At 50.5% G+C, this 19,508-nt stretch overlaps 2 protein-coding genes across 5 annotated transcripts in view; one reads left to right on the forward strand and one right to left on the reverse strand.

Annotated features, from left to right (window-relative positions):
* The window catches only part of Ift172 (intraflagellar transport 172), a 38,158-nt gene extending 20,422 nt beyond the window's left edge, over positions 1 to 17,736 (forward strand). For 2 of the 3 annotated variants that reach the window (XM_032908979.1, XM_032908980.1), the window contains 30 exons: positions 3,074 to 3,158; positions 3,415 to 3,507; positions 4,038 to 4,115; positions 4,302 to 4,550; positions 4,730 to 4,808; positions 4,971 to 5,091; positions 5,274 to 5,418; positions 6,865 to 6,954; positions 7,427 to 7,524; positions 7,653 to 7,788; positions 7,871 to 7,987; positions 8,279 to 8,421; positions 9,496 to 9,589; positions 9,864 to 9,928; positions 10,275 to 10,455; positions 10,687 to 10,796; positions 10,904 to 11,033; positions 13,571 to 13,669; positions 13,836 to 13,945; positions 14,072 to 14,135; positions 14,321 to 14,407; positions 14,637 to 14,753; positions 15,429 to 15,539; positions 15,695 to 15,814; positions 16,301 to 16,396; positions 16,588 to 16,647; positions 16,732 to 16,830; positions 17,068 to 17,221; positions 17,368 to 17,459; positions 17,591 to 17,736. In XM_032908979.1, the coding sequence (XP_032764870.1) occupies positions 3,074 to 3,158; positions 3,415 to 3,507; positions 4,038 to 4,115; positions 4,302 to 4,550; positions 4,730 to 4,808; positions 4,971 to 5,091; positions 5,274 to 5,418; positions 6,865 to 6,954; positions 7,427 to 7,524; positions 7,653 to 7,788; positions 7,871 to 7,987; positions 8,279 to 8,421; positions 9,496 to 9,589; positions 9,864 to 9,928; positions 10,275 to 10,455; positions 10,687 to 10,796; positions 10,904 to 11,033; positions 13,571 to 13,669; positions 13,836 to 13,945; positions 14,072 to 14,135; positions 14,321 to 14,407; positions 14,637 to 14,753; positions 15,429 to 15,539; positions 15,695 to 15,814; positions 16,301 to 16,396; positions 16,588 to 16,647; positions 16,732 to 16,830; positions 17,068 to 17,221; positions 17,368 to 17,459; positions 17,591 to 17,680 (3,313 nt within the window). In that variant the 3' untranslated portion in view covers positions 17,681 to 17,736. Of the gene's footprint in view, positions 1 to 3,073; positions 3,159 to 3,414; positions 3,508 to 4,037; positions 4,116 to 4,301; positions 4,551 to 4,729; positions 4,809 to 4,970; positions 5,092 to 5,273; positions 5,419 to 6,864; positions 6,955 to 7,426; positions 7,525 to 7,652; positions 7,789 to 7,870; positions 7,988 to 8,278; positions 8,422 to 9,495; positions 9,590 to 9,863; positions 9,929 to 10,274; positions 10,456 to 10,686; positions 10,797 to 10,903; positions 11,034 to 13,570; positions 13,670 to 13,835; positions 13,946 to 14,071; positions 14,136 to 14,320; positions 14,408 to 14,636; positions 14,754 to 15,428; positions 15,540 to 15,694; positions 15,815 to 16,300; positions 16,397 to 16,587; positions 16,648 to 16,731; positions 16,831 to 17,067; positions 17,222 to 17,367; positions 17,460 to 17,590 lie in introns of those variants that run through there. The other variant, XR_004388581.1, reaches the window with a different exon arrangement.
* Positions 17,737 to 17,809: 73 nt separating this feature from the next.
* Krtcap3 (keratinocyte associated protein 3) lies at positions 17,810 to 19,376 on the reverse strand. Of its 2 annotated transcripts, XM_032908983.1 has the most exons (6): positions 19,228 to 19,376; positions 18,939 to 19,123; positions 18,794 to 18,853; positions 18,466 to 18,672; positions 18,226 to 18,360; positions 17,810 to 18,120 (listed from the first exon to the last, which is right to left on the reverse strand). In XM_032908983.1, exons 1-6 carry the CDS (start codon positions 19,253 to 19,255, stop codon positions 18,013 to 18,015), a joined length of 723 nt encoding a protein of 240 aa, XP_032764874.1. In that variant the 5' UTR covers positions 19,256 to 19,376; the 3' UTR covers positions 17,810 to 18,012. The 2 variants fall into 2 exon arrangements, with proteins under 2 accessions (XP_032764874.1, XP_032764872.1); XM_032908981.1 differs by lacking the exon at positions 18,794 to 18,853 and having other exon boundaries at positions 19,228 to 19,330.
* Between the last annotated feature and the right edge of the window lie 132 nt (positions 19,377 to 19,508).

Raw genomic sequence — 19,508 nt, forward strand, 5'->3', positions numbered from 1 at the left:
CACCCTAGATTTGAAGACTACAGCTCCTAAAAAATAGTTTTACATTTCGTGTATAAGAATGTCAGTGCACGGGTCTATGCACATGACAGCAGGTGCCCACCAGGGTCAGAAGAAAGCGTTATAAAAGAAAGATTATAAAAGAAAGAATAGGGGTTGGGGATTTAGCTCAGTGGTAGAGCATTTGCCTAGGAAGCGCAAGGCCCTGGGTTCGGTCCCCAGCTCCGAAAAAAAGAACCAAAAAAAAAAAAAAAGAAAGAATAAAATAGGTTTATAGTTCCAGGGTGTTAGACTTCATGATGGTAGAGTGAAATCATGGTGGCCTAGACAGCTGAGAGCTCACATCTTGTAACCAGCAAGCAGAGAGCACTGAAGTTGGCAGAAAGCTTTGAAACCTCAAAGCCCCACCCCAGTGACACACCTCCTCCCACAAGGCCACACCTCTTAATCCTTCCCAAACAGTTCCACCAACTGGGGACTAAGTCTTCAAGCATCTGAGTCTGTGGGAGGCATTCTTATCCAAACCACCACAGTGTGTATGTGTGAAGGTCTGTGTACATGAGGGTCTGTGTGTAGGTCTGTCCACCTGAGTGCTGGTTCCTGCTGAGGCCTGAAGTACAGGAGTTAACAGGCAGTTGTGAGCCTCCTGATGTAGGTATTTGGAATTGAACTCAGGTCATCTGTAAGAGCAGTATATACTCCTAACCACTAAGCCAACTCTCCAGCCTGCCCAAGAGTTTCTATCATGCCTTCCATGTCTGTCCTGGTCATGGTACACAGGTAATAGACAGGTTTGTGACTTCAGAGTCCTTCAGACCTTGGCTCCACTTCCCAGCAGTGATGATGTCATTACCACATAGCATATAAAGAAGTGTGGCTGTGGTGATGGTGATGAAGAACAATAAGAGAATTAATCCAAAAGGCTTGTGGGCTATAAGTTCCCCCCTCTCCCCCTCAGACACACACAGACTATCAGCAAGTCCTAAGGACTCCATCTTACCTGTTTACTTTTTACTTTTTTTTTTTCTTTTTTTCTTTTTTTCGGAGCTGGGGACCGAACCCAGGGCCTTGCGCTTCCTAGGCAAGCACTCTACCACTGAGCTAAATCCCCAACCCCTACTTTTTACTTTTTAAGGTGTGTTTATTTTTATGTGTATGTCTGGTGTTCTTGCATATGTATTTCATGTGTCTGGTACACACGGAGACCAGAAGGCAGAATTGGATTTACAGATAGCTGTGAACCACCTTGTGGGTGCTGGGAACCAAACCCTAGTCCTACACAAAAGCTGCAGGTGCTTAACTACTAAGCTATTGATTTTGTTTTCATAGTCCAGGCTGGCCTAAATTTCATATGTAGCCATGGTTAACCTTGGAATTCTGATCCTCCTGCCCCTACCCCTTGGTACTAAGATTACCGGCTTGTACCATCACACCCTGTTTATGCCACAACACCTGGCAAAATCTTTCTTAAAACCACCAATTAGAAGGCTAGAGATGTAACGCAGTCAGTAGAGTACTGGCCTAGCATGCATGAAGCCCTGGGTTTGCTCTCCAGCACCACATATACCAACCATTATAGCACATGCTTAGAATTTCAGCACTTGGAACGTGGAGGCAGGAGGATCAGCAGTTCAAAGTCATCTTTGACTATATAATGAGTTCAAGACCAGCCTAGGTTATGTAAGACCCTGTTTCTAAAACAACAACAAAGCCCATTATATAACGTTTTTGCCCAGAATTTTCCAATAGTTTACTGTTATATTCAATTAAAAATCTAGACTGCTTGCCGTGGCCGATGGGCCTGCAAGTATTCGCCTCTGCTTCTTTCTTATTCCTGTTATCTACTTGCCCATTAGTCTCTAGCCACACTGTATTCTTTGATTCTGAGCTTGCCCTACTCATCCTTGCTGGAAGTGTTGCATGGCCATTCCCTCTGTCCCATCTTGCCAAGACTATCTTAAAAATGTTTCTACTCACATATTTTAACCATACATACTAATGGGTTTCCTCATAGAACTGTAATGTGCTTTTTCGTATTCACCCCATCTCCCAGTCTTGTCTCTCCCTCTCACTCTCTCTGGCCCGCTTCTTCCCCACCAGTTTCCCTCCTACCTTAATCTCTCTTTTTAATGATTCAGGAGTCTCTCTAGAGCTGCTTACAGGAGCACAGGTCCCTTACCAGTGACTACCACTGAGGGAAGTGTCTCTTCTCCCACCCCAGCACCAACCATTAACTGCCATGGATCTGAGGGAGGGGTGGGACCTTGTGAGTGTCTCTGTCTCCATAATGGGAATATTGATGGTCTCCACATGCCACAGCCATTCAGGAAGACAACATTCCACAACATACATTCTTTTCAGTCCCTCCTCAGAGATGTTCCCTGGACCTTAGTGGGGTGCACATGTGTCCCACTTACGGCCAGGCACCCAGCAGTCACTTACCCTCAGTGCTCTGACCAGTTCTGGCTCTGCAGTTACGTCTGCCCACTGCACGAAGCAGCTTCCTGACTAATGCTGACTGCAGCACTGCTTGGTGGGCAAAGCAACAATTACTAGGTGGTCAGCTGATAAATCATGTCCATTTAGCAAAAATAGCAGCAATGGCCTCCCCACCAGGTCCCGTGACTTCCCTGATACAGACCCTTGGCCAGGTTCACAGCCCCAGATGTGGATTCCCTGTTGTGGAGCAGGCCTGAAAGGTCCTGGTTACCCCCTAACAGAGTCGCGCTTTGTAGCAGTGAGTGCAAGTTTGCGTGGCCAGGGAGGAACTGCTCTTTGTTGCCAGGTGCCAGCCAATGTCAGTGGCCTCCTCAGCCACTGGGGACAGCGTCACCGTGGCTTGTTTCACTTTCATTCTCTCCTTATCTTGGTCCATTTACAGTTATCTGTCTCCACTGGAGTGGAAAATCGAGAAAACAAGGCTTTCCTCCTCCTTGTCCTCTCGGGGCTCTCTGTGATCATATCAGTGCAGAGTGGACGGGGACACACGAGATGCTTGGTACATGTTTGTGGAACCCAGGACGTAATAACAGTTCTGTGATGAGGTGACGGTTGTATTATTGCCCCTCTGCTGTAGGTGCTTCTCTGCTTTGGGTCACGTGGCCAAAGCTCGGTTCCTGCATGAGACCAATGAGATAGCGGATCAGGTGTCCAGGGAATATGTAAGAATCCTCCTCTTAAGTTTCCCATGCTCTAACTTCTGGTAGTTTTAATTCCATGATCCCTAGGTTGGTAGCCTCCCTACCTTCTTCTCCCCTGTCTACCCTCATGTCTAAAGTTGGACCACTTTGGAATTGTTGAAACCTCAGGCTGCAAAGTCCCTTAAAGAGCTTTAGCGTCCCAAGTCTCTTAGCCTCCATGTCCCCTGGCCTTCCTGTGTCTGCCCGTGCTGAGTGACCAAACCTCCTTTCCCTGCAGGGTGGAGAAGGAACGGACTTCTATCAGGTCCGAGCTCGCCTAGCCATGCTGGAGAAGAACTACAAACTGGCCGAAATGATCTTCTTGGAACAGGTAATGGGAGAAAGGCGGAAGAGGGGCTCCTGGGCGGGAAAAAGAATGAAAGACTGCTAGTCAGGGAGTCTTCCCAGAGTTTGGGGAGAACATTTAGCTTAGTTTATTCCGTGCCTTCCTTAGGTTCCTCCTCTGTGTTAGTCTTTATCTAGGCAAGCATCCTCCTTTGGACTTTCATTTCTTCTTTTCAGAATGATGTCTTAGCTTCTCTCTGCTCTAGAACCTGTCTTTGTAATTCTTGTGTATACGGTAGATCCAAGTTTTTGTGGAGCCCCAAACTTCTACAGTCTGAGCAGCCTTTACGCTTCCTGTAGTTTATAGTAAATCCATTACTGGAGCCAGGAGCGTAGCTCAGTGGTTGAGCATGGGCTTAACATGGGCAAGGCAGTCAGTTAAATCTCAGTGCAAGCATGAGTTCACACACACACACACACACACACACACACACACCCCTTAGCCAGGCTGAGCAGGGCTCACGAGTATTTGCCCCTCTGCCTTCCTGATATCCTTTCTTCCGTGTGGTACCCTAGAATGCTGTTGAAGAAGCCATGGACATGTACCAGGAGCTGCACCGCTGGGATGAATGCATTGCTGTGGCTGAGGCCAAGGTATTGTTTCTGTCCTCTCTTCACAGTTGTTCAGAGTTAGGCCTCACTGACTCCAGGGCAGTCTGATAGGATGCAGAATTAACATACCATGCCGTGGGAGGAGCCACACTCTCACAGAGGAACGAGAGATGGAAAGTAGGGGAGTGAGGCAGGATGGGATTCCTAGTTCCCTCTGTGCATGTCCAGGGACACCCAGCCCTGGAGAAGCTACGCAGAGATTACTATCAGTGGTTAATGGACACACAGCAAGAGGAACGAGCAGGTGAACTGCAGGAGAGTCAAGGGGATGGGCTGGCAGCCATCAGCCTCTACCTCAAAGCTGGGCTCCCTGCCAAAGCCGCACGGCTGGTGCTGACCCGAGAGGAGCTGCTGGCCAACACGGAGCTGGTAGAACATATCACCACAGCCCTCATCAAGGGAGAGCTCTATGAAAGGGTATGCTGACTGCCTTTTCCTGGCCCTATCTCCAGGACCTGAACCCCTCTCCCACCCAAAGAAAGCTTGGGGAGGGACACATAACTGACTGACTGCATGTATTCCTTCCTTGGGGAACTCATTCTTGATTGTTTGTGTTCCGAGGGTTTCATTCACTGTGACCATATGTGTATTGACAGGCAGGTGATCTCTTTGAGAAGATTCGAAATCCACAGCGGGCCCTTGAGTGCTACTGTAAAGGCAACGCATTCATGAAAGGTACTAGCCACTCGTGAGCATTCCTTGACCCTGTGCACTGTGACCCGTCCAGAGCCCCAGCATCTCCGGGGACCTCCTGCTTCCCTTCTACTCCTCACCCATTGACCACGCTTCACCCTTGCCCTGTTTTCCTGAGCCAAGTGCCTCTTCTCTCTCTGGTAGCTGTTGAGCTGGCTCGACTGGCCTTCCCAGTGGAGGTGGTGAGGCTGGAGGAGGCCTGGGGGGACCACTTGGTACAGCAAAAGCAGCTGGACGCGGCCATCAACCACTATATTGAAGCCAGGTGTGGTGGCACAGGGATAGAATGGAGATTTGGGCATGAAGTGAGATTCTGAGCAAAGGAGGATACTACAGCCTGGAAGGAATCTCAGAATGTGGGCTAGAATGTGCTTGGGGGGGTCTGTTTACTCCCTTTCCCCCTCCTCTTTCCTCATACATATTCAATGTCCTTCCTGACTATGCCAGGTGCTCCATTAAAGCAATTGAGGCTGCCCTGGGTGCCCGCCAGTGGAAGAAGGCAATTTATATATTAGATCTGCAGGATAGAAACACTGCATCTAAATACTATCCTCGTGTGGCCCAACACTATGCATCTCTGCAGGAGTATGAGGTGAGGAAAAGTCCCTTTCTGCAGCATTGAGCAGTGCAAGTGCAGGTTAGTAAGGAGGTCCCCTAGAACAAGATGTGGGGGCAGCTTACCCAGCCCTTCTTGCTGGAGCTCAAACAATATCACTGTGAATGAGGAGGTTCCCTTCCAGCCGCCCTCCCAGCCAGCTCAAGTGGTTCTTTATGAATAGCTTCAGCATAGCTAGTATAGACCATCCTCCATGGCAGAAATGTGAGGCCCTTTTAAGTTCTACCGGATTAGAAAGATGCCCCAGCAGTTAAGAGAACCAGCTGTGCAACTAGGAGAACTTAGTTCAGATCCCAGCATCCACATGGTCTTGCACATACCTGTAGCCACAGAGCCATGGGGTAAAGGCAAGAGGATTCCCTTCCTCAGGCTTCGTGGGTGCCAGCTCAGCTAAACATTACAAGAGCTAAACATTCCCAAGAGAGACCCTGCCTCAAAGAAATAAGGCAGAGGGTGATAGAAGAATAGCACCCTCCTTCCTTCTGTGTCTATGTGTGTACCTAATACACTCAAACAGACACACATGAACACAGACACAGCACTCACACATACCACCCACATACCACACACACACCACATACATACACCACACACCCACACACACCATGTACACCATATATACCACAAACACACACCATATATACACCATATACATCACACACACACACACACACATATACAACACACACACATCATACACACCATATACCACATACACACCATATACACCACACACCCACACACACCATGTACACCATATATACCACAAACACACACCATATATATCACACACACACATCATACACACCATATACCACACAGTTGGATATGGTACATACACCCCATATACACCACACACACATCCCATATACACCATACACACATCCCATATACATCACATATGTGGTGTATATACCATATACACCACACACACACCCTCATACACACACCATATACAGCACACACATACCATATACGTCACATACACACCATATATACCACACACACCATAATATCCTGAGCTCTTTTTCTTTTTCTTTTTTTTTTTTTTTTTTTCCAGAGCTGAGGACCGAACCCAGGGCCTTGCGCTTGCTAGGCAAGCGCTCTACCACTGAGCTAAATCCCCAACCCCTCACACACCATAATATATATCACACACATACACCATACACACACCATATACATCATGCACATATACCCCATATACACCACACACATCCCATATACATGACATACACATCCCATATACACCACTCACACACATGCACGCACACACGCACGCACACACTGCTGTCTTCACCCTCCTTTGGTCTAGCTCTTTCCTGGAGATGCATTTCATGTATACACACCTTCCTGTCAGCATCAACTACAGAGTGGTGTGTCAGTATCTGCACCATCTCAGTTGGATGTTTTCAATTTCAGATCGCTGAGGAGCTCTACACCAAAGGAGACCGGACCAAAGATGCTATAGACATGTACACCCAGGCTGGTCGCTGGGAGCAAGCCCACAAGGTAGAGGATGGGCAGTGTCTCCAAGGGGAGAACTCTGCGTTAGTGCCCATGTTGCTGCACTCCTTGATCTCTGATACCTCTCCTTTCCTGGTTCCTTGAGAGCTAAGAAAGACAACTAAAATATACCCAAGGCAACATGGATGCCTGGCAATGGGAAAAATGAAGAAAGGCCCCTATTCCTTAGCCTGCAGCTCTGAAGAGAGCCGAGGGACTTGGGAACTACTGCTCCAAAGCCCCTGGTCACTTGATAGCTCTGTCCTCTCCCCTGCATTGAAGAGCTCAGGGAGTACGTAGAAGTGTGGTACTACAGCATGTGCCCTGCATTCAGGGCCTCCAGTCTCCATCACACCGTAGCAGCATAGTTCTTTGTCAGCTCCTGGTGGGCCGGCTGAGTAGAAGGGCAGTACCGAAGTACCAGTGTGTGTTAGAGAATTCAGGAGTCCATGAGCTGACCTGGGTTCCGTGTTCACAGCTGGCCATGAAGTGCATGCGACCGGAAGACGTGTCAGTGCTCTACATCACACAGGCCCAGGAAATGGAGAAGCAGGGCAAGTACCGAGAGGCCGAGAGGTAAGTGTGAGGAGCTGAGGCACCAGAGCTTGGAGAAGGGGTGGGCCTGAGGATGTGTGTCCTCCACCGTGAAGCAGCAGCAGCAGGGTCTAGGTGCAGGAGGCTCCAGGTGCCTTCCCTGTCCTCAGGCTGTACGTGACAGTGGAGGAGCCTGATCTTGCCATCACCATGTTCAAAAAGCACAAGTTGTATGACGACATGATTCGCCTGGTGGGGAAGCACCATCCAGATCTCCTCAGCGACACACACCTTCACCTGGGCAAGGTGAGCCCTTCTGTCCTGCCCACCACTCCCCCCTCCCAGCCCGAGTTCGTCACTCCTTCCATCCTGATGCACTGTCCTGCAGGAGCTAGAGACAGAAGGCCGACTGCAAGAGGCTGAGTACCACTACCTCGAGGCCCAGGAATGGAAGGCAACTGTGAACATGTACCGGTCCAGCGGGCTTTGGGAGGAGGCCTACCGGGTAAGAAGTTCCTGCATCCCACGTGACTAATCTTAACTGAAGAGTCTTGTCAGAAGCATGGCAACACCTAATAGACAAAATTGTACTTAAAATTGTAAGGGCTTATGGATTTTCTGAAACCCATCCTCTGTCCTTAAACACTGACCTAAGTCAAGGGCCTGACACTTGGCCCTCTCCAGGGCTGACTTGGAGCAGGGTCCTGACCACCCCTCATCATGGCTGGGGCAGGAGGGCAGAGTTGACAAGGGGCAGCTCTGCAGCGGGCGATGCTCGAGCAGCTTTGCTTTTCAGGTGGCCAAAGCCCACGGAGGAGCCAACGCCCACAAACACGTGGCCTATCTGTGGGCGAAGAGCCTGGGAGGAGAGGCTGCAGTCAGACTGCTCAACAAGCTGGGGCTTCTAGAGGCTGCCATTGACCATGCTGCTGACAACTGGTAGGTCCTGGCTAAAGGCTCCTCTCCGTTCCGTCCCTCCCAGAGCATCCTACACACGGAGAAAGAAAACTGAGCTGCAAATGAGAAGTAATTCCAAAAGCTGAGGCAGAAGTGGAGACGTGTGAACCAGGCATGGTGGGCCAGCATACAGTCCTGGCACTTAGGGGTGGAGGCAGAAGAGGCAGAGTTCAAGGCCAGCTGTACCTACAGAGTGAATCTGAGCCCAGCCTAGACTACATCACATCATGCTCCAACTAAAACAGACAAAGGAAGAGTGAGAAACCAACCAGGTGTCACAACGCACACTTTAATTGGGAGACAGAGGCAGGCAGAGCTCTGTAATTCAAGGCAGCATGGTCTACACAACAGGTCCCAGGCGAGCCACCCACGGTTAAATAGCATTCAGAAAGGAAGAAAGAGAGAGAGGGAGAAAGGAAGGAAGGAAAGATACAGACAGAAAGAAACAAAGAAAGAACAAAAGACATGGACAGACAGACGGATGAACTGTAGTAGAGGTCTTCGGAAGAAGGTGCTTTTCCCTTCAGATGGTTGTTCTGAAGAGAAGGACTGAGCAGGAACAGCTTGAAAAGACAGGACTATGCCGAGTCAGTAACACTGCTGGGTCATCAAAAGCATACTTTGACGATTTCATTTCCGCATGCAGTGGGCTGTGATCGTGTAGCCCCAGCACCCTGTTTTATCCTCCACTTCTGCTGGCCCCCTTCTTATTCACAGCTAGTCCCCCCCTGCCCCACTGAGATAGGGACCCACTGTGTTTAATTAGGACGGCCTGTGTGAATGTGGGGAGGGCATTATTTACTGTGCACAGGCAACCCATCAGCATTGTCTGTATTTCTTGAGCAAACATCATAAAGACCAGGAGCTGAGTCTGGCTGGGACCCAGTAGTGCTTGGGGAGCAGGGATGGAGCTGCAGAGCCCTCTGCTAGCCTCAGGAAAGCACAGGATTGCCCTGCCCCTTCCATCTGGTATCTGTAAATCTGCCCTGTTCTTCCCCTGTTTCCATTGCCTTCTGTAAGTATTAGGTACAAACTATTCCAAATTGTCCATTTCAGCTCCTTTGAGTTTGCCTTTGAACTCTCTCGGCTAGCCCTCAAGCACAAAACCCCGGAGATTCATCTCAGATACGCCATGTACCTGGAAGATGAGGTATGGATGTGATTTTGTCCAGCTATACCCCTAAACATGGTTCTCAACCTCTGGGTCATGCCCCCTTTGGCGTGGTATTAGATATCTGTGTCTCAGTTATTTACATTAGGAACCATATCAGTAGCAAAATTACAATTAGGAAGTAGCTGGGGGTCACCAGATCATAAAGAACTGTATTAAAGGGCTGCGGACCACAGTGACCAGTTCAAGTCTCTGTCTCCTAATTGCTTGTAACATCAGGCTCCTCACCACATGTGGCTGTCCTTCTGTCTAGGGTAAATTTGAAGAGGCTGAAGCTGAATTCATCCGGGCTGGTAAACCCAAGGAGGCAGTCCTCATGTGAGTGTCCCCATATCCTTTTTTCTTTATTTATCAATGGGTATAGAAATGCATGCACATGTATGGAAGTCAGATGACAACTTTCAGGAGTTGGTTCTCTCTGACTGTGTGGTTCTAGGATTTGAATCAGGTCGTCAGTTTTTGTGGCAAGAGCCTTTACCCACTGAGCCATGTCTCCAGCCCTGCCCTGGGCTAGGATACACATAGTGCCCAGGATCTTTCTTGGTCCTTTACTCGCAAACCTAGTGTAGTGGACCTGGTAACCCCTCAGTCGTGCCACTGCCTGCTCCCACTACTGAGGCTTCAGTCCTGGACTCAACATCTCCTGTGTCCCCGTCTTGGGCAGGTTTGTCCACAACCAGGATTGGGAGGCAGCTCAGCGTGTGGCTGAGGCCCACGATCCTGACAGTGTTGCTGAGGTACTTGTAGGCCAGGCCCGTGGGGCCTTGGAGGAGAAGGACTTTCAGAAGGCAGAAGGGTTGCTGCTTCGGGCCCAGAGACCAGGCCTGGCTCTCAATTATTATAAGGTGAGTCACTGTGATTGGGCCACAAAGGATGGATGGATTGGTATGAGAGGCCACAGAGCTCCACGCTGATTCCTGGCGATGTAAAAAGCAGGGAGGGAAGGACAGGCAAAAGGAGGGGAGGGAAGGTCTAAAAGGTCAGCAGTTAGGCCAGAGGAGCCTGTGTAGTGAGTGAGTGGTAGGAAGCGTTTGAGTCCCCACCTCTGCCCTTCTGATACCTGAAAATCCGAGCAGGAGGCTGGACTCTGGAGTGATGCTCTGAGGATCTGCAAGGACTATGTGCCTGGCCAGCTGGAGGCCCTGCAGGAAGAGTATGAGCGAGAAGCTACCAAGAAGGGGGGCAGGTGAGAAGCCTATGTCCTGGCAGTGTTATCAGGACTCGGCGGGATGGGACACAATGGACCGCACTCCCCCTCCCAGTCCTGATCATGAAATATTCTCATCCCCACAGAGGCGTGGAGGGACTTGTAGAACAGGCACGGCAATGGGAACAGGCTGGAGAGTATAGCCGTGCAGTGGACTGCTACCTCAAAGTTCGAGACTCAGGAAGCAGTGGCCTGATGGAGAAGTGCTGGATGAAGGTGAGGCCCCAGACTGCCCCTGCCCCCATTCCCTTAAGTCCTTCCCAAGTGGCTGCCTCTCCAAATACTCATCTTGATCCTCCAGTGACTCGATTTCAAGTCTAAGTACCTGCTGCGTGTCCTAGAGCCAAGACATCTGAAGACGATGAGATATGACACACACCCTGGTCGGCCAGGCTAGGGCTTAATCACCACCAATCTGAGTAAAGATGGGTTTGTGAGGTAGAGTGCAGAAAGACACCTGAGCTCGTGGGCTGGAGTGACAGTCCACAAGGTTCTCTGAGGAAGGAAGGAGAGCTTGAGCAGGATCTAGAAGGGCAACTGCAAACCCAGGGCTCAGGTGAAGACCATGACAAACATGGCTGCCCTTCACACCTCCACACAACGGCTAGCTCCTGCACAGACGCTTCCCCTGCAGCAGACTCAGCAAACCCAATACTCACCAGTCCTAACACAGATCAGTCAGGGACTCAAAACTGATAGTGTGTGTGCCTGAGAGAGAAATTGGCTCAGTTACCTCAGTAGGCAAGTCCCAAGGCCTGCATGGAGCCTGGAAAGCAGGAAGCCAAGGGAGAAAGTGATGTACTTCCTGTTTGAAGGCTGGAGACCCAAGAAGAGCTAGCATTTCAGTTCCAGAGTGAGGGCAGAAAAAAGCCAGTGTCCAGTTTAGACAACATCTGGGCAGGCAGAGTTTTCCTTGACTCAGGGTGAAGGGAGCCTTATGTTCAGTTCAGACTGTGGGGTGACTGGATGGATCCGCATCAGGAAGGTCCATCCACTTTACAATTGAAACACTAACCTCATCCAAGTGCATCCTCACAGAGACACCCAAGCTGTGTGGGCATCACTTATATCCTGTGTATTTCGGTCGCCACAAAGAACTAAGCAATATGTCAACCCATCTATTATCTTTGCAGTTGGGCATCCATGTGTGGCTTAAATGATGAACCTTGGGTACCGGGAAATGTGCTGCTGGGAACCTGAGGGGCTGAGGGGTAACTGGCTCTCTAAATTAAAGACTGTTGTGTCGATGCCTTTACGTTCCTGGGGTCAGTGAGTAGGTCCCACGAGGTGGAGCAAAGGAAGTAAAGGGGCTGATGGTTGGGTGTGAGGTGTGAGACTTCAATCAGCAGCACTAAGCAACCGAGACCTTCTGTGCTGTTCACTAAAGTCTGGGCAGTGCTGTACTTTCAGATCGATCACAGGATGGCTCCCAGGATGGGGACAAAGCATGCTTTAAGCCTTGCAGAGTTTGGCAGGCCAGGAAAGGAAAGGGCAGGGAAATTAATCTAGACTGTAGCTAAACTGAGTCACATGGAATTAAAATCGGTGAGGGTGTGGACATCCCAGTGGAAACTGAGTCAGGCAAAGTTGTTGAAACCATCCAGATCAGCCCTGCCTGCTGGAAACATAACGCAAGGTACAAATGTGTTATTTCAGCTTTTGTTTTTAAGATTTATGTATTTATTTTTTGCGAGTACACTGTTGCTGTCTTGAGACACACCAGAAGAGGGCATCAGATCCCATTACAGATGGTTGTGAGCCACCATGTGGTTGCTGGGAATTGAACTCAGGACCTCTGGATGAGCAGTCAGTGCTCTTAACCACTGAGCCATCTCTCCAGCCCATTATTTCGGTTTTTTAATACCAGTTTTTGATAAGGTTAAAAGAAGATAAAGTTGGGCTGGAGGTCCTAAGTTCAATTCCTAGCAACCACATGGTGGCTTATAACCATCTAAAATGAGATCTGGTGCCCTCTGCTGGTGTGCAGGCATGCATGCAGGCAGAGCACTGTACACAATAAATAAATAAATAAACAAACAAATCTTTTAAAAAGAGTTAAAAATAATTGTAGTACACTTAACTGAACATTTATAAATCAACATCTTGTACTGGAGAGATGGCTAAGTGGTTACGAGCACTTGCTGTTCTTCCAGAGAACCCAGATTACGTTCCCAGCACCCACATGCAGCTCACAACCATACGGAATCACAGTCCTAGGGGATCCATTGCCCACTTCTAGCCTCCATGGGCGCCAGACACAGACAAAAGCACAGTCAAAACACCCATACACATAACATAAAAATAAGTAAAATCTTTAATATTGACATTTCACATAGCACTCATTGAACTTAATATTATTGGTATCTGCCATTCTTTTTTGTACTGTTTTCGAAATCCAGTGTACATGGATAGTCTGAGGCTCACACAGAGCTGCAGGGCTCTGCCATGTGCATTTCAGTTTTCTCTATACTTTGCTCCAAAGACTCTATCTTTGACAAAGAAAGAGCAGTGACCTCAGACAGTAAAGAACGCGTCTGAAGAGCTCCTGTGAGCCCGATGGAGAGGAGCATTGTCTAGTTTCGTGGTACTCAGCCAAAAGATGCTCAGACCAGGCCTAGCTGGGGGCAGGAGATGGGGGTGAAGTTGAGGAAGGATCCTGAAAACACTGGACGCTGGAGAACAACATGAAGGCCACGAAGCCTTGGTACCCTTTGTTTCCTCTGCCCATTCCCAATCTCTGTCCACCCACCCAGGCGGCTGAACTGTCCATCAAGTTCCTGCCTCCCCAGCGCAGTCTGGAAGTGGTTCGGGTTGTAGGTCCCCAGCTGATTGGAATTGGAAAGCACAGTGCTGTAAGTGGGGCTGACTGGATCCCACAGGCATGGCTGGGACGGGATGGGGTCCCATGGCAGGTGTGGCAGTGTTCTGGGAAGAGGGAGGGCAGGAGTTCACCAAGTTGGGGGGAAACCATTGCATCGGATGGCGAGATAGTTTTCACTCTGATATCCCACTGTGCAGGCTGCAGAACTCTATCTGAACCTGGACCTTGTCAAAGAAGCAATTGATGCCTTCATTGAGGGTGAAGAGTGGAACAAGGCCAAGCGCGTGGCCAAAGAGCTAGATCCCCGGTAACCACCAGGAGCTTCGGCTTTTCAGTTCCTTTTGTAAACACCAGGGTTGTGGGGAGGGGCTCTTATGGGGAGGGTGCGGTGTCCCAGGACTGTGAAGTTAGCAATTTCTGTGTATCTGCCCAGGTATGAAGACTATGTGGATCAGCATTATAAGGAGTTCCTCAAGAACCAGGGTAAAGTGGATTCGGTAAGGCTCTCAAATTAGGAGGCAGAATGCAGGAAGTCTCATGAGGAGGCTGAGCTCCTGCCTAGCATATGTAAGGCACTGGGTTCGGTCCCCAGCAACACAGAAACAAGAAGAGTAAGGCCAAATTCCTGAAGAGGTTCCAGAGATCTCCCTGACCCTCAGTCCACTGTTTGATTGCTCCACAGCTGGTGGGTGTGGACGTAGTAGCCGCCTTGGACCTGTATGTGGAGCAGGGCCAGTGGGATAAGTGCATTGAAACGGCTACCAAACAGGTACTGCGTCCCCCTCCATCCCCTCTTGATTCCCTCCCTGCTTCTGAGCATCCCATCTCTTAACTCCACCGTGGCCAGTCTGCAAAGGCCCCCAGTGAACATCAGTCTTCGGTACTCTGAGCCTGTTCAGAATTGTACATGCCCTTTACTCCCTAAGCAAAACCCAGCTCGCTTGTCACTGCCAGTTCTTACTGGTCTGAGCCTTGTCCATGCTCCCCACCCCAAACAGAACTACAAGATTCTACACAAGTATGTGGCTCTGTATGCGACTCATCTGATCCGAGAAGGTGGCTATGCCCAGGCCCTGGCCCTCTACGTGCAACATGGAGCCCCTGCTAACCCACAGGTACAGCCTCCTTGGGATGTTTCCACTAAGGAGTGCAGTCCGCAGCCCCTAAAAGCAGCTACCCTTTCAGTCATCTCTAAGGATCCTGTCCTTAGGGAGCACCAAGCCCAGAATCCTATCCTGAGACACACAGACTCCTTGGAGGATTTACCCTTTGAAGAAGTAATCACACAGCCATCCGTGCTCTTATTAAAAGCACACAGACTTGTCTGTCCAAGAGGAAATGAGGACTCTTACAGAGAATCAGGGTTCTCTAGGCTGTCAGCCTGTTAACATGGTGGCTGTTCTCCCATTTACATATCCGCTCACACTGACTTTGGTTTTTGTTGTAAGTTTTGTCTGTATGTTTTCTAAGTCAGATCTCATGTAGGCCAGGCTAGCCTGAAACTCACTGTGGGGCCTAGGATAACCTTAAATCCTGGTCTTCCTGCCAAAATACTTTTTTTTTCTTCAGACACACCAGAAAAGGGCATCAGATCCCATTATAGATGGTTGTGAGCCACCATGTGGTTGCTGGGAATTGAACTCAGGACCTCTGGAAGAGCAGTCAGTGCTTTTAACCGCTGAGCCATCCCTCCAGCCCTAAAATACTTAACACCTCTGCCTTCTCCATCAGTCTAAGCTTAGCTCTTAGACAGACAGCTCACTCAGGTCCCCTTCCCCCTCAACCTCTAGAATTTCAACATCTACAAAAGGATCTTCACTGACATGGTTAGCTCTCCTGGGACCAACAATGCTGAGGCCTACCATAGCTGGGCTGACCTTCGGGATGTCCTCTTCAACCTGGTAAGGAGGGAGGGTCAGTGATGAAATAGCAGGTTCCTTCTGTTCCTGTCCTGGTCTCGGTCCAGATGGCCAGCAGTGACCCCTGTACTACCCACCAGGCTTTCCTCCCACCCCAGAGCCGAGCTCTGTTCTCTCACCCTCGCTCCCTTTTCTAGTGTGAAAACCTGGTGAAGTCCAGCGAGGCAAACTCGGCAGCTCATGAGGAGTTTGAGATGATGCTGCTGATCGCTCATTACTATGCAACACGATCCGCAGCACAGAGCATCAAACAGCTGGTGAGATGCAGCCCTGTCACGAGGACACACTCAAAGCTACAAAACCAAACAAGTCCCAGTCCTGGATCTTCCAGCTTAGGCCCTTAGACTGCCATATTTCCCTCTGTGCTTCTCAGTCTAATCAGTCTGTAACACTCGCCCAGTTTCTTCACATACTGCTCTGACGTGGGGCTCTGTGCCCACAGCCCTACCACCCTCAATACACTGACTCATTCAGATATCATGATAGTTCTGTACCTCCTATAAGTACACAGACTTTTGACTTATCTGATTGTAACTGTGTCTACATTTCCTGTACTTGGTCAAATTCTCCAAGTAGAAGGAACATAATCTGGGTCCAGTCACATTATGCTGATGAAAGGAACTAAGACTGGAATAGCCCGATGTCTAGAGTGGTTCAGAACCAGTTTTCTAGCACCATGCTACCCTAGTTACAGGCTCAGTCCCCATCGGACCAGGATCATAAACTTGGCCTTTAATCCACAGGAAACCGTAGCTGCTAGACTTTCCGTTTCACTCTTGCGCCACACCCAGTTACTACCTGCGGACAAGGCCTTTTATGAAGCAGGCACTGCTGCCAAGGTGAGCTGGGACAAGGGGAGGGCGGGGCTGAAGAAACAAGGAAATCTAAAGTGGGAAGATGGAGAGACTCCCTTGAGCAAAGCTGAGTCTGGAGCTGATGTCAAGGTGGACAGTCTCTGTCTCTTCCTGGAGTGTCCTAACACCCAGAGTGGTACTCAGGCTCACAGCCATTTGCAACTTTTCTGTTACAGGAAGTTGGCTGGGAGAACATGGCCTTCATTTTCCTCAACCGATTTTTGGATCTGACTGATGTAAGCAGGGAAACTGTCCAGGGATCGGGAGGCTTTGCTTGTCACAGGCTGTACCTATCTCATGGTTGATTGCTCTGCCCACAGGCCATCGAAGAAGGGACCCTGGATGCCCTGGACCACTCTGATTTTCAGGACACAGACATTCCCTTTGAGGTGCCACTCCCTGCCAAGCAGCATGTCCCGGTAAGGGAGCAGGACTGGAGAAGGGAAAGGTGTCACCCAGGGGGTTGGCACTGAGAAGGGAGGATGGCTCTGGGTTGCTGTCCTTAGTGACATCAGCCCTCACTACTACTCAGGGAAAGCAGAGGCAGTGACTGTGTCCCTCAGACCCCAGAGGAACTGTTTATAGCAGATGTGGGGCCAAGGGCTTAGGGAGGCTCTGTGCTCACCCCATATGAAGCTAGTGTACCTCTTCCCCAGGAGGCCCAGAGAGAAGAGGTTCGAGACTGGGTGCTCACAGTCTCAATGGACCAGAGGCTGGAGCAGGTTCTGCCCCGAGATGAGCGTGGTGTCTACGAGGCTTCCCTAGTGGCAGCGAGCACTGGAGTCCGGGCCCTGCCCTGCCTCATTACAGGTACAGAGCCCCACATCGCCCCATAATGCCACAGGGAAAAGCAGCAGCATCAAAACTTCATTCCAGTGTCAGAGCCACCCTCCCCACCCCAGGTGCCCGGTGCCTTCCCATTGTTTGCCAATGCCGTCTTTCACCTTCTACCACAGGTTACCCCATTCTGAGGAACAAAATTGAATTTAAGCGGCCTGGGAAGGCTGCTAACAAAGACAACTGGAACAAGTTTCTTATGGCCATCAAGGTTAGAGAAGGAGTCTTAAAGGCCAAGGAAATGGGGGGTGGGGGTCACAAATAGGATTCTCAAAAACCTGCTCCTCGTGACAGCCAGGAGCTAATGGTTCCTCTCCTGTTCTCTCTCCACTTTGCTCACAGACCTCCCACAGTCCAGTGTGCCAGGATGTGCTCAAATTCATCAGCCAGTGGTGTGGTGGGCTCCCCAGCACCAGCTTTTCCTTTCAGTGACTGGTGCAACTGAGAAGTTTAGATCTGTTGCTCATTAAAGTTCTGTGAGTAGTGGAGACTGCTGCATTCTGCTCAACATCTCGTCACTCGTACCTTGCCCTTTACTCTAGAATTAACTGAAATCAGGCCGAAGACAAAAACCAAGTTCTTTTATTACAATTATTTATAGCGCCCTAGGGTTGGGGCCCCGTGGCGTGCGTAGTAGAAAACACCTGTGGTCTGCGCCTCAGACGAGCACCTGCCTGACAGAAAAAAAAGCCAACCTGAGTCAGAGAGCAAAAAAGGCTAGCCCCAGTCCCCAGGAATGCATCCCACCCCAGGCCCTCACCGTCCTAAACCCAGGTTTTCTGTAAGGCCTGGAAATCCGGGTGGTGGTGGAGCAGCTGTATATTCTCCTGCCTTTTACACTCAAGAGGTTCAAGCTCTGTCAGTTTCTCCAGCTGCGGGAGAGGAGGGAGTTCAGTAATTGGGCCTTAAATGACACACCACCTCCTTTACAACACAACCAGAGTATGGAATGAGCCCTTCCTGTTCCTCTTCCTTACCTGTCCCTGCAACCCTTCCTTCCTGAAGGGCCCAATTCCCCGTAGCGTGAGTGCAGCCACACAACAGTAACCAGAGAGAGCAGCCTCAGCTGCAGACATGAACAGAGAAGGGATCCAGAGAGCCAAGGCTGTGTCCTGAAACCCAAAGTAACAAGAGGACTAGACCTTGGACGGAGGCAGGAGCAGCACACAGGGCAGAGGTGAGGACCAGAGTTTCTCAAACAGCAAGAATAAGCTCACATAAATTCTTGTGGGATCAAAGGAGCAGTCAGTGTGTCCAGGCCCCTGGTCCAGTGGTATGGAATGATCCATCAGTCCTGGATGGCAGTCAGCAATAAGACGGCGGCCACCATTGGCAATAGTGAGCGACACAGCCAGGAGGAGGCCCATGGAGCAGGCAGCAGACAAGAGCAGGTTCACCAAGGCCAGCGTCAGCAGGGCCCAGTGCTAGTGGGGTAGAAGACCTGGGTAAACAGTCTGTTTAAGTTTCCCCGTGATACTTCAGTTTCTCTATTTGAGGCTCCTGCCCATTGGGAGTTTGCTGAGACACCTCCTCTACCCCTCTCACCAGTCGTGGGAGAAGAAGGTTCCTGGATGCCAAAAGGGCCACAAGTCCCACGGTAACGCTCTGCGGAAGCAACAAGCCTATGACTTACTGGCTCTCAGCGCCCAGCCCAACCCGCCATGCCTCTCCACCCTCCTGCGACGCTCACCAGTAGTCCCGAACCCACAGAAATGACATTGGCTGTGGTGTACTCAGGAGTGACCGCGCCACGGGGGTTAGCCACGTGCCGCAGGACAGTACCATGCAGCACAGCTCCCACTAGGAGATTCACGTGGCCCACCAGGATCAGCGCGAGTCCCACGCGCATCAGCCGCCGGGGCCCTCGGGCGGCATCTGCAAAGTAGGGGGAGGGGCAGATATTAGCCGTGTAGGGCGGGGCCACAGGCCCAGCTTCGGCCCGTGGGACCACAGGTGCGGATGAAAGCCATACAACTTACCGAAGGCGCAGACGCGGCAGCACCTCATCGTGGCCGCTCTGCCCCTCCGCCAGGCTGCTCTACCGGGAACTGGCTTCGCTCCGACCCGACCGGATCCGATCCGATCCGATCCGACCCGACCCGACCCGAAGGCCGGCTTCCGCGCTGCCGTAGGCAGCTCTACCTGGGCCCGCCCCACCCCCGCCCTAAGGCCGGGCCTCCAAAGGGCCGCCCTACCTGGGCCCGCCCCGCCCCGACCGAGGCGGCTGCGCCACCCACTGAGCCGCAAGCACAACACAAGA

The sequence above is a fragment of the Rattus rattus genome, chromosome 7, assembly GCF_011064425.1.
Source record: "Rattus rattus isolate New Zealand chromosome 7, Rrattus_CSIRO_v1, whole genome shotgun sequence".
In the NCBI taxonomy this organism is placed as follows: Eukaryota; Metazoa; Chordata; class Mammalia; order Rodentia; family Muridae; genus Rattus; species Rattus rattus.

Coding starts and splice junctions, on each gene's coding strand:
- Krtcap3 (XM_032908983.1), bottom strand. CDS start 19,255: ATGAGGTGCTGCCGCGTCTGCGCCTTCG. Junction 19,124..19,227: donor CTGCCGCGTCTGCGCCTTCG/GTAAGTTGTATG, acceptor CCTACTTTGCAG/ATGCCGCCCGAGGGCCCCGG. Junction 18,854..18,938: donor CTGTGGGTTCGGGACTACTG/GTGAGCGTCGCA, acceptor TTGCTTCCGCAG/AGCGTTACCGTGGGACTTGT.